Source organism: Ruditapes philippinarum, unplaced genomic scaffold (assembly GCF_026571515.1).
Source record: "Ruditapes philippinarum isolate M1 unplaced genomic scaffold, ASM2657151v2 ctg7260_1_1_1_1, whole genome shotgun sequence".
NCBI lineage: Eukaryota > Metazoa > Mollusca > Bivalvia > Venerida > Veneridae > Ruditapes > Ruditapes philippinarum.
In genome coordinates, this window is record NW_026865646.1 from 121,770 (window position 1) to 135,421 (window position 13,652).

At 33.2% G+C, this 13,652-nt stretch overlaps 2 protein-coding genes across 4 annotated transcripts in view; both read right to left on the minus strand.

The window, feature by feature from the left end:
- The window catches only part of LOC132729886 (uncharacterized), a 28,923-nt gene extending 20,194 nt beyond the window's left edge, over positions 1-8,729 (minus strand). The window contains exons 1-8 of one of the 3 annotated variants that reach the window (XM_060715724.1): positions 8,576-8,729; positions 7,934-8,019; positions 7,080-7,151; positions 6,256-6,340; positions 5,814-5,911; positions 5,513-5,581; positions 3,497-3,611; positions 2,979-3,090 (exon numbers count right to left, since the gene is read on the minus strand). In XM_060715724.1, the coding sequence (XP_060571707.1) occupies positions 3,086-3,090; positions 3,497-3,611; positions 5,513-5,581; positions 5,814-5,911; positions 6,256-6,340; positions 7,080-7,151; positions 7,934-8,019; positions 8,576-8,714 (669 nt within the window). In that variant the 5' untranslated portion in view covers positions 8,715-8,729 and the 3' untranslated portion in view covers positions 2,979-3,085. Of the gene's footprint in view, positions 1-2,978; positions 3,091-3,496; positions 3,612-5,512; positions 5,582-5,813; positions 5,912-6,255; positions 6,341-7,079; positions 7,152-7,933; positions 8,020-8,575 lie in introns of those variants that run through there. The other 2 variants (XM_060715723.1, XM_060715722.1) reach the window with 2 other exon arrangements.
- Positions 8,730-9,094: 365 nt separating this feature from the next.
- On the minus strand, positions 9,095-13,209 carry LOC132729888 (IgGFc-binding protein-like). Its single transcript, XM_060715726.1, has 4 exons — positions 13,109-13,209; positions 12,440-12,494; positions 10,379-11,581; positions 9,095-9,114 (listed from the first exon to the last, which is right to left on the minus strand). Exons 1-4 carry the CDS (start codon positions 13,148-13,150, stop codon positions 9,095-9,097), a joined length of 1,320 nt encoding a protein of 439 aa, XP_060571709.1. The 5' UTR covers positions 13,151-13,209.
- Between the last annotated feature and the right edge of the window lie 443 nt (positions 13,210-13,652).

Below are 13,652 nucleotides of genomic sequence, written 5' to 3' on the forward strand. Positions count from 1 at the left end.
TGTTTATATAAAGAAAGAACCACGCCGGTCCAATAACCGGCCATGCTATTTAGAACTAAATCTCGATGCTAGAGCTTTGTGTCTTATATTGCTGTAAAGAAGAACAAACCTCCAAACTAATGGAATTTCTAATCCGCAACAGAATCACACAAATCGTGTTGTAACGCTCTTTGCACAAGAATATGATGAATTTTACTGAAATGTACAGAAAAATCAAATCGTCGGTCAAAAAATTTTTTGGATAGAGCTCTGTAAAAAAGAACTTTCAAACCAATGGAAATGCTTATCCGCAACGGAATCAGACAAATTGTATTTGCACGGCTAACAGCAGAAAATGGTTTATTTACAAACATTTATACACTTAATTATAAGTTAATTTATAGAAAGAACAAGTCATTGATAAAAAGCGACAATTTCTCTTGGGTAAGATCTGTGTTTCCTATACTACTGTAAAGAAGAATCCAAAGATCCAAACTAATGCAATTTCAAATACGCAACGAAATCAACAAATGGCGTTTTAACAGTTGGCTCCAAATAATGGTGTTTTCCCCTCGAAAATTCACACATTTTATATGCTTAAAATCAAATCACCAATGCAACTGTCATTTTTCCTTGCGTTCGATATTTGAGCCATAAATTGCTGCAAAAATACATCCAAAGTAATACAATATACCGGATGACTACATTAAAAATTTTAAGTACGAAGCATTCATTTTAATATGACTCACTGTACATGACGAAAATTCTTGTAATAACTTGCTCTTACGCGCGAGTTTATGTCATACATCAACTTTATCACGTATTCATAAATTTGCAAAACCACTGTTTCGTTCCCATTTGAAATAATATAGACCCAAGTTTCAAAAGAGTTGAGTCTCTGCTTAAAGGCTTGCAAATTTTCAGTCGATCAAAGGATATACAGAAAGAACAAATAGCCGATCCTTTTTAACGGCCATGCCATGCTGATTTCTTGAGGCATATCAATTGGGTTAATGCTTTTAGCCTTATATTGCTGTAAAGAAGAACCTCTAAACTTATGCAAGGGCCAATCCGCAACAAAATCTGACAAATGCTTGGCATCAGAAAAATGAAGGGTTCTTTTACAAAGAAAGTTTACACTTTATAACAATTCCTCAGTCCAAAAGACGACCATGCCAAGTGAAGCTTTTGAGGTCATTTTTTTTGGTTGGAGCTTTGTGCATAAATATTGCTGTAAAAAGAACCTTCAAACTAATGAAATTGTTAATTCGCAATGGAATTAGACTGATAGTGCTTAAACGGTTGATAGCAGAAAATAGTGTTGTTTCTCTGCAAAAATGCTTTAAAATTTTTAGTTGTCCATTTTCAATATTTGTAAAATGTGTAGGACCAATACAAGCAACAAGGTCTGAACTCAGTTAGTGCGCGTTCATGGGACTAGGAGATTCATTTCTGTGTCTAAATGATGCTTAACCCGCTTGGCACTATCGTGTTCTACCATACCTTCGTGACTTATCTTGTCCTTATCGCATGGTTAGGATTTCTTTCTTTGTTCTTACTAACCCAATATATTCAGTACACTTTCAATGAAGATTATGTATTGAAATTGTGCTGTTTTTGCATTGAATCATATAGAAAAATATCAACTGATATATAATATAACAATGTAAGATTTTTTTTGCACCTGTTATATATAAGTGTACTTTTACAGAGCTTGGAATGAGGCAGGATATCAAACATTCCCAGTAGCAAAAAAAAAGATAGATTAATTAGCTGGTAATGATTAACTTATCTAGGATTCACATTTTAAACAAAAGGGAAAGGGCAAAAAAGAGGGAAAAGCACTGATCATGATGGAAATGATGAAATATTGCGATAACATAGTTATAATATATGAAACTGGTATTACACTAGCTGGGGTGACATATCGGGATGTTTTGAAAAAAAAAAATCGTGCCCACCCAATGTTATATCCATGTTTCTAATTCGTTTCATATACTACAAGGAATTCGTAGGAATCAGCTTTTCATGTTATTTGTTATTTTCTAGAAAACATGCATAAGACTGTATAAGACATTTATTATAAACTGAAGCCCAGACAATAATCTCCCCTTTTTCACAGAATTATAAATGGCACATCTGTTCCAACAACATAATGCAGTGTCCGTGTGCTAATACTTTTACACTTTTCCAAAGACTACAAGTTTTTATGCAAATTCGTGAAGTTGAAGTCGTGAATTCTCGAAGCTGAAATCGTGAATTCCCCGTATGTTGAAAATGGGAATTCACGAAGTTTAAATTGTTAATTCATGAAGATGAAATCGGGAATTCATGAAGTTAAAATGGCCCTACCGGTCTTTCGTATGAATGAGAATGAACAACTCACTTCCATTTCAAAGAGAAATTTGTATCTTTTGTTTTGAAAGATTATAAGGTTCACCGACATTATGAGGTCATGTATTGACTTATCAGCTCTACTAATATAAGCTTCATGTTAAGCTCTATAAGCTCTACTCTCAGGTGCTCCTTCGTGCATTATATTAGGCACCATGTAAGACTACAGTTAGTTGTATAGTCTCTTCACATATGATATGGATCCAAAGACGCTGATTGTTTCCGAGCAAACAATGGTGTGGGGCAATTGGGTTGACGCCAGTGACCTTACTTATTCAGCCGATGAGGCCTCATATGCTTATTAAATAGAAAAGCCTCAACTGTTGTATGATGGATTACGCAGGTGCCCGTGTGAACAAAATAAAAGGGAAGAGGAGGAGGAGGTGACGGAAGAGGCATCTGCGGTTTTTACTTTCCAATAGACCCGAAAAGTCTTAATGTTCAGTGTCTTAAAACCTTACTATCATAATAATGATAAGACTAATAAATTATAAAAAAGAACAAACACAAAAACTTATTTTTTACTTGAAGACATACGAGATATTGCGCACATTTTCAATGTGAATGTGCCAGGTGGAAATAATACAAAACATAAACCAAATCAATTCAATCTTGTCCAATTTTATTCATTTGCAGAATATATATCTAACGATCAATTTAAATTTCTATGTCTCATGGAGATTGTCATAGAATTCTTTGCTTCTGCTTTCTGTTAGCCTGAAAAAAAGAAAGGCGTCATATATTGCGAAATAATTACACTGATATTTTCGGAAGCTTGTTGACTCTCACAGTTGACCGTTAATATTAAATGTATGGCCTAACTTCATCAATATAAAATAAATTGAACATATTGTCATACATACTTTAAAAAACTATGAAAATTAACTATTGTTTATTGTCTACATACTTGCAAAAGACAGACATACAGACAGACATATATTTTTGGGGATTTTGAAAATGTCTATCTAACACATTGTACATTTGTCATGAAAAAAGTGATTTGTACTTACTTCTTGTAAACACAGGTTGAACCACTTTAAAAGTTGTCGTCGCAACTCAATATGGTACAACGGACCTTATTTTACTATTAGCACAAAAATAAAAGAAGTAAATAAAAAGATACCAATGATTTGTTGAACATGGGCGCTCGTGCAGTTCATGTTACAGAAGTCCGAATGACAACAGTGTTCACATACAGGTGTGTGACGAGCATGGATGTCTCTTTTACTAGTGCATGCCTTAAATATAAACAAGAAGTACCTTTAAAAATACTCGGTCGAGCTAATCTGCTTTTACTTGCAAAGGTTATTTCGGCTTTTTAAACAGATAAAGAGATGTAAGCTTAGCGCTTGTTTAATTATAACAATAATTTCGTGTTCAAATTCTTATTTTATCGAAGATGCAACATAAGAATTTGATTGGTACTAAGCATTTTCGCTTCTATTTATTGTTCCCCTTATCTATATTTTATAGATGATGAATGCCATTTTAGATTTGAATAACGTTTTAACGATACACTTAATCTTCTGATCTGGCACACAAATGCGATTTACCGAAATACACTTTGAATCCGAAAGATTCCAAATAACCTTCATTCATTTTATTTTTTTTTGTAAAAATAATTTTACAACAGTTGGCATTTAATAATTAGATCTAGGAAAAACTGTAAGATATTTCAAAATGAAACACTTGTTTCTTAATTGTACTTACACTGATGTATTCATGTACAAATTAATATGTGCTTCATTAATATGCAAAATTTACAAATATGAGAACCCTGAGATTCAAATCAGTTGAGCACATGAATTATCATATAATAACATGAACATTGAACACAATATATTGAGAGTACAGAAGAGTTCGGAGTTTTTAATGTTGTGTCTGTCGGTATTTTCTTGCACATGAATTTTTAGAATCATGTACGTTGTTGGTGGTCACGTTTCTTTAGACAAAACTTGTATGTAATTTTATTCATATCACAGTTAACTCATATGTTAAAGGGACATTATGCCTCAGAAACAACTAAAGTTTTAATTCTTAGAAGAGGTAACCATACATTTTAGTATGTTTAGACAATGGCTTAAGAGAATGTTAGATGCGTGTTACCAGAAGAAAGTAGCGATCAATGTGAAATAATTTGTCATAAAAGTAGCAAAATGTAAGTAAAGTAGTATTTTGACCTCCATACAAAATACTTATTCTAAAATGTTTTTTAGGAGGAATCACCTTTAGATTATTTAAGACTTTAGAAGGATATACATTTCACCAATTCATTCTTCTATAATTATCAATTTTAGATTTCTAATTATATTTCCTAATTTCAGGTTGTAATTTTACAATGACAAATGCAAATCATACATTTTATCAGTTCTTCCCTGCATATTTTACAGGAAATCAAACTGTTTTTAGACGAAGTTCATGTGGGTTTCTGAAGGGATTCATTTAACATGTTTGGTGTGATGCTTTTCCAAACTGGATTGATTAAAAACAACATGCAAAAACTGCATTTTTACGAAAGTTTACTTAAAGCAACATGCCTTCAGGTTTGTGGTAATTTAAATGAAACTGTTAAAACTGTTACAATAAGTAAAACGGTTATGTAATCACCGATAACTAATAACATACATTTTGTCAAAATATATAGAAATTTCTTTTAGTTCGTTAGTAACGGGGCCAATTTCGATAATAAAAATATTGTTATAGATTGCATAATATAATAGTTTCATTTTAATGATTAAACAATATGAAAGTAGGCAAAGCCTATGAACGGAAAATTTACATAAAAAAGGTGTCATTCGGTATTTCATGCACCGCTTCAGTTTTCAATCGGAACATCTAGGCGATTATTCTTAAGTTGAAATGTTGCGATTGTTCCGCCGTCGGTTATCATAAAGTTACATTACAAATGGCGGCGTCCGACTTGAAATGACACTGATAGGTATAGAAATCTACATATTTTTAATTGTTTTTATTTGGGTTATTTTTAAATACGCGTATACCCGTTTAGTCTATAGCCAGGCAAGCCAAAGCACTGGCCTGTTTCGCGGATCCCCCATATTAATACATTTCTCCAAACTATACGCTATTCTAAGATTTAGTTTGTTCCTCTGGAAATGTGTCGCTTTAAAAGATAAATTACCTGTCTTTCTGTGCATCCCATTATGTAGTTATAACCACTTCCCCACTCAAACTTCTCTATTTTGCAAACCTGTGAAATACAAAAGATGACAACGAAAGTGTCAATGAAAAAGGGTTTCTGAGCGTTCTTGGAACAGAGATTTGACTGCTTAAATTTCGTCAATTTGTTTTTTTAACACTATGTATTTGAAATAAAAGAAAATAAAGTGTGATTGTAAAAGTACTTAGTTAAACAAGTTTGTGCTCGACGTCATGTCTGGCACTAGGGAGTTGAAGGGTTGAAACAAAACATTTAAGGGTACCTGATCAGGACGACACATCTGAACTTTTTTGCAGACCTCTTCTCCTTGATGTTCACAGTCAAAGCAAAATGGTCCTCTTGCATCAAAATTGGAAAGTCCTGAAAAAACACAATCACCATTATTTGCTCAACACCAAAAACCTCCACCACAACAACCCCTCGAGGAAAACAAAACAAAAAACAAAACAACATTGTACATCGTTTACTTACCATTAAAATAAATATGACACAAACTTTCTCAATGAATATGCATTCTGTTAATTTTTGAACTTGTGATAAAAAACGGCCTGAGAAATTGCGACAGCGATTTAAATATGGGATACAATTGTGATACAATAAAGATAAAGAAAATTCCAATTCCCAAAACAACAATATTATGTCATTTCAGATCATATATCTTCAGTTTAAGATATGAAAGTGTTAAAATAAGGCAAAATAATTACCGTCGTCACCACAGCCAATATTGTTACAGAAACTACCATGACAGCATTCTTGACATTGCACTTGATATCCATGACCTTGACATGCCTAAATGATACATAAGTTTTCCTGATTAGGCGCTTATTTACGAGATATCTCGAGATTTCATCCTTAATGTTAACCAGTTTAGGAATTAAAAAATGCTTGCTTGTTATTTCATTTCTTTAAACACATAAAGTAATAACAGTTTTCGAAATTATCAAAATTAATTGGCCGAAACATTTAACGCCACAGGGGACATGGTGGCATTTTTTTTCATTACATATCTATATCTCTGACACCACATTTGTGCACTGCCATTGTCGCACCTCAAAATAACAAATAAAGATCCTCCATACTTGTTAAAAATTTTGTGATGGGATACAGCACACTAAGTAACAGAAAGACACAAGACAACACTCATAGATACATAATCAATATCAACTTCATCTTTATCAACAGTTTCGCGCTTTGTTTTCTTGTTTCGGGCACACGCATTCTTTTAATTGGGGGCCATACGTCGCTTTTCATGGAATGGCACTGACGTATCAGATTGAAAGTTCCATGATAACCGCCGTATGAACATATCTGCGTATGTTTTTAAATTCAAAATTTCACCATTTTCATGTTTAAATGTTGAATTCTGCTTAAGGCGGTACTAGAGGACATGGAGAGTAGTTTGCTCTTGACATTACCGTCCATGAACAGGCTCAATCAAACCGAGCCTGCAGCATTTTAAATTTTGTCGTTTTGAACCTACTTTACGGATTCCTATTTTCTCTATTTCAATATCTTATTTGAAACTCACGCTTTTATCCATACAGCCTGACCTATATAGTCTCCCGTTGTTACTTCTGGTAAAACTTTGGACATAACAACTCTAAATAAAACAAAATAACAAAAAAATTTATAAAAAAGTGTACATACAGTATAAATCATAAAACTTTGAAAAATATTGTAAGGAACAAACTTACATGATTCTAGTCGAAAACACTATTCAAATAACAAATTGAAATTAAATTCGATATTTTGGAGGGTTATTCTTCCCCCGTACGATTTTATCCTAATTATACTAGTACAATAAATAACAAATTACATATTATTGCAATCATGCAAAGTTTATTAGATTTTAAACAAGTCGTACACATCATAGTAAATGGATTTACCACTAAGATAAATACAAATATGAAATATTTCCAAGTTTAAAATACCAAATAATGAAAATGCTTTTAAGACAATAATAATTTTGTTTAGAAACAAGTAACTCGTGTATATTGATATATACCGTGAGGATATATGAATTTCAAAGAATACAACTTGATTATATTCTTTAAAAAAGCTTTTTTTTCTGTTATGACGAAAACAATGATAAATGTAATCCCAAACTAACAACCAAAAAGGAGTTTGACGAAATCTGTTAGGTTTGTGAATGCATAAACAAGAAACGGACCACGTTTCCGATGGAAACGCCCGTCTCTATGGTTTTAGTGATACAAACAAGATGGTTTCTTCTAGGAAAAGATGGACTATTTGTATAAATTGCCCACTAGTATATATACATCTGAAATACTTCTCAGTTAGACAAGCATTTTACTCACACAATAATATAATGATACTATATTATAGCAGAAAGAAGCCCTAAAGTGAAACTGTTTTGTATACCTCATGTTCAGTCTGACATCTGGTAACTGTATCACAATATTGAAGATGGGACATATTGTCGCACTGGAAGCACCACGTGCCGTTTCCTGGCAATAGTTAAAATACGATAAACAGAATCAACATGGAAATAAGCGTTCAATGAACGCAACCCCCATAGGACCAAGCCAGGAGCCCAGGGGACCCCAAACAAAAATAGGAGAGGGCACAAGGTAGATGATTATCACTTTAATAATACATAAATGTAAATAATAGTAACTGACAAGGAAATCAAATACAATTGATTGATCAATAGGTCTACAAAGTAAAGGGAACTGAAGTACGGGGAATGGGAGGGGCAAAATTTAAAAAAAAGCTAGGGGCAAAACGGAAGAGACTTACCTTAGACGAGAAAAACAACAAGAAGGACACAAAAGTGTCATCATAATAGTATGAAACAACAAAAACCTCTTAAATAAATGTAATTTTTCGTCAAGATCGTTTTAATGTTATAATGACGGAAGCATTTAATAAATTATTTTAGATACGGACATGTTCATGATTTCGTGGTGGCCAACTGATTGAACGTCAAAATAGTTACACTGTAGTTTGACTGTAACTTTATTAACTAATGTTTTGACTCCTGTCAAATACTTCCATAAATACCTGTAATAATATTTCCTTGGTTCCCGTTGTTTCCGTGGGAGGTGTGTGAATACAATGCACTAGCTGTTGGCCCAGTAATATGACCGGCTGAACAGTCTGTATATATTGGAAATACAATATAATAGGACGCAAAAACCATTCGCCGATTTTATAGCTTTTAAAATTGGAAATATTAAAGCAAAAACTTCCAATCAAATAAATTCGATTAGAAAGTGGAAAAATAATGCGTCTATGGTGGCTGATTTGTGCGGGGTGCCAGGCGAAAACACGAAAATGCGACAGTCACCACTTTGTCGTACTTTTGCACTGCGGGCGTAAGGCGAAAACATGATAATACGACAATGTAGTGATTTTGTCGTTTTTTCGTGTTTTGCCTTGCGCCTTGCGTAGAGAAAATACGAAAAACGACAATACAACAAAGTAACTACTTTGGGAGTTGGAGCAAAAGTACGACAAATTGGCCACTTTGTTGTTTTTTCATTCCGCGGGGCGCCATGAGAAAACACGACATTGAACAAATCAGCCACCATAGTTTTCATCTACAGACAAGAGAAATATGTTATGACTAATTAATTCAGAGGACCACAAGAGTTATTGTTTAGTTAAAGTGTTATATTTGTATCAAAAAAGAACCCTACTCTAGACATAACTGTCATTATTGTAAAAAACAAAAATTACAGTGAATATCCAGTAACGCATGAATGTGAATATAACGCATGAATTGAGCAAAAAAACCTCCAAATCTGTGCAAAGCTATGGCCAAAACGAGTAACACGGTTAATACAGACCAAAGTATTTGATATATTTAATCAAATAATAAGAATTGAATAAGCGCATACGGCTGCATTGACAATATAATTTGTCCTGCATAACACATATTTCCATGAATATGCAGTTTATCAAAGATTATTTGTGAGCATTGCGACTGACTAACATTTCGAAGGCGAATTTTGTCTTTTGTCGGTATTGAATTCAATCAATATTCGGTATACCTCAGACAATTGCCCTACTAGTGCCATATAATACTAAAAGGAACTAATAGAATATGATTTCGGTACTTTTTATAAGGTATCCATGGTACACCATCCAAGAAATCGATGTTTCCAGTAAAATTGTCTCATATATTTTATAATATGACACGAGTAGTTTGGCAAATGTCCCAGGTACACCGGATATCAAAAATCACAATATAATATATAATTATATGTATCGACGAAACACAAATGTCGCCATCAATTTGCTAGTCAGGTCGTCATTCTCACGAATAATCTTGAAAAATAAACATTTTAAATAAACTTATTGTTGATAAGATTAATAATATAATGTCTCAGCAATAGTATGCGCTGATTCTATGGACAATGTTGGTTCATTTTCTTCCTAGTGTATTCATTTCGGCTACAAAACTGCATAATTCTGTGTTACTTTTGCACAATTCCTGTGTTATTTGCACATTCCTGCGTTACTGGATAAAACATATTCAATGTTAATTATAATTTATAAGATATTCTTATGAGCATTTAAATGCCTCCCTTTGAGCAGAAGCGGATGGGACTGCCTATTGACATGTGGGAATATACGTCAGAATTTTCAGACTTTAAACTGTTTTATCTCATCATGCCAAAATTAGGATTATATTCTGACAGGCCGAACACTGTCTTAGATTGCATAAAAAGAAAACTAAGATAAGCAAAATCAATATACGTGTGTCTAAACATACGCCTCAATCATAGCTGTTATTCCCGAGTTACTGACACGTATTTACGTGTTACAAGAAATAGAAACCGATAATATAGTATAACTTACCTGCGTTAGAAAACGCTAATTGCAAAGGATATCCATATGAGTAAGATGTAGAAAGCAATCCATATAGAGTGGCTCCAAACGGAATACCACCGGTATGCTGTAACCGATATAAACTGTTGTATGATACATTTACAAATATGGTTACATACTCCTCCATCGGACGTGCAACTGGGATAATTATAGCATTCCATGATGAAATGTTTTTTCCACCCAATGAAAGACCACTCATGTCATTTCGTTTTAACGTGATCGCAACTGTGCTCTTTACTCCGCTATATGATTCTGTTACAAACTTGTACATATTTTCATATTGTGAAATACCTTGCACTGTGGACATAAAAGGGTTTCCATACATGTTTTCATTATCTGCACAATACTGAATAACAGATATTGGCTTGGTAGATAGGATAACTTTTGGTTCTGAACCGAACAAAATCTCCTGATTAGACCCCCGATCCAGGAAAGACCCAAAATGATGTGTACTGTTGTAGAAATGAACTTCAGTGTTGTCGTAGTCTACAAATATTTTGACAATAAAGAAGTTATGAGGATATATTGGCGGCACTATAAATCGATTGCTCCAAAACTTCTGTGGAATCATTTGCTCGACGATATAATTAACAATTCCAATACCAACAGGTATCTGACTGGAAGTCGACCCGCTAAATACAGCCACTGGTTTGTCGCTTGTTATTAGAGCTCCACTTAAGTCGTAGGTAACAAGCAATTGGTAGGTTTCAAACTGATTTAGTTGTATATGTTCGGTTTTGGCTTTACCGTTAGATGTGTAGTTAATTTCAACATCTGTATTACTCTCTACTCCTGTAACAAGAATTTCACTGTAATATCCAGAAGGATGATAGGAGGCAGCTACATATCTTGTAGATAATGCTGTAACAGGAAGGACTAGGAATCCTTCTGTGTTCTGATTATAACCTAGGAACACTGCTACAGATATGTTGACATCAGCGTAAATCTCAATTCCTTTAAACTGTTTCCCAGATTCAGTTTGGATATGAGTGTAGGATATGGTTCGAGAAGTATAGTTTGCTACTGTAAATTCTTGATGAAGGTTGTTGAACGGTGAAGCGATCCGTACTTTAGCCGTTGCATCGGTCGTTGTTGTGATAAGGATGTACACGATATTGTTTGATGGTGAATTGACTCCGATTAAACCAAACATGAAATATTTACCAACAGATGCTGAAATGAATTTTAATGGACATTTGAGGACTATTTATAGGCTTTTTAGGAATTGTGCAACATTTTACAAAAGCAAAGAAGAAAAATTTGAAATCTCTGAAACTTTGCATGATTAAATAGAATCATGATTGAAACAAATTGATGAAAAAATGTGGGGGTCACCATTCTATTAGCCCCTAGAAGTGAGTTTTCTTGTTTTTTAAGAGCAGGGCTGTACAGTGGAAATATATGTAATTGAAATACACAATGTAAATATTGGATGAGATGATCATTTTTATGATGCTTAAGATTCTGTGGAGTGATATTTATACAATTAGCCTCAGGAAAAGAGCACAGGCTTGAGCCTAGTAATTGCGGTTGATATAAAATACATAAACCAAACATTATTCATAACTGAGCTGACCACCAACCATGTGGTCGAAGTTAATATTTCTTTACTTATTTGCCTTAATAAAATGTTGCAATTCTAAAAATGTCTTACAATAGTAAAGAAACATCCGCATGGGATACAGTAAAACATAAATTTAGAAATTTTGATGATTCTTTTCAAAACTTTAGAGCATATTATGATATATAAATATATGTATATATATAAAACTGGGTATGTTAAATGATTAATTAGGTGAAAAAAGGTCAAATACATTATAAATTCAAGACAAATATGATTTTCCCATTATTTGAGAAAAAAAAAAACAGTTTTTATTGCTCAGAATTTCTAGCAATCATTTTGTTATATAATAATATTCTTTTTTTCAATACAATAATTCATCCTATTTTTATAGATTAAAAATATTATCTTAGAAAAATATCTTAGTCCGTTTAAGCCTTGGTGGATAATTCTTAGCATTATTAACTTACATGCAACATCTGGACGGCATTCTTGTTCAGCAACAACATTAACTCCCAGGCTTACCTGCGAAAAAGAGTAAAAAAGTGGATAATTAGTTAAGAAATAAAAGGAAACAAGCAAGCATTTGACCATAATTTGACCTTACCTCTGATGCGTGGAATTCTATTCCGATGTTTACGATTAAAAATTCTATCTCCCCCCTATATACGAAGAAAAGAAAACAGTTAACTATCAATGTACCTTTCTAGTGTTTACAGTTTTATGTAAATTGGCTAACTTGTTATCCAATTGCTATACTGACAGGTTGACCTGGTTTGCACAAAAGAACACATGGTTATGTTATTGATACTGTTTGTGAGCAGTTGACCTATCAATGAATGGAAAAGGTGTGGCTAAATGTTCCGCTACGAAAAACCGGAAAGGTCCATAGACTAGGTGTATATACAGCTGTTAAATTTTCTCCTTCCGAACACAAATACGAAAATCGGCAGCGGACGTTATCTCCGCTTGAAGAAATACTAAATGAATTATTAAATGAAATTGTCAATTATTGAAATGTTGGCTTATTAGAATATATTTACAATTAAGACTAGTGAGTAGATATGTTAGTCAACAATAACTGGAAAATTTTATTCCTGTAAATTATCTATTAGTGAAGAGAAGAGCTAAAAACTTACCATACAGACTTTTGCCAAATAAAGAATGTACCATCTCGACATCTTGTCTGATTTTGGACGAATAAATAGTAATTGATAACGAAAAAAACGAACACCTGCTATTAAATTAAACTAGAGATAAGGCATTCAACATAAGTCATATTGCCAACGTTTTGACCTATATTCTATTTAAAAACTTTCCTTAGTTGATAATTCGTTTTTCTATGTTTGATATCATGGGCATTCTACAATATACAAGTAAATCATGAGTACACTTTAAACCTGGGGGTGGGGGATGGGGGTAAACCCAATATAGATCTAAACATGAACATAGGCCAAAAATATACGGACAAAATTAATGATACAAATATTAGATCTTTTTCAACAAAATACAATAAACAAACAGTTAAATAAATTAAGTAAATTAAATTATATCATTATCTGTACTAGATCCCACAAACGGCGTTTGTTAAATCAGTTCCGTGTTCAAGCCGCCATGTTGAAAACGAATTGCGTTTCCGATCATGCTTAGAGTGGTTTCATATTAACAGGTCAGTAAGACCTG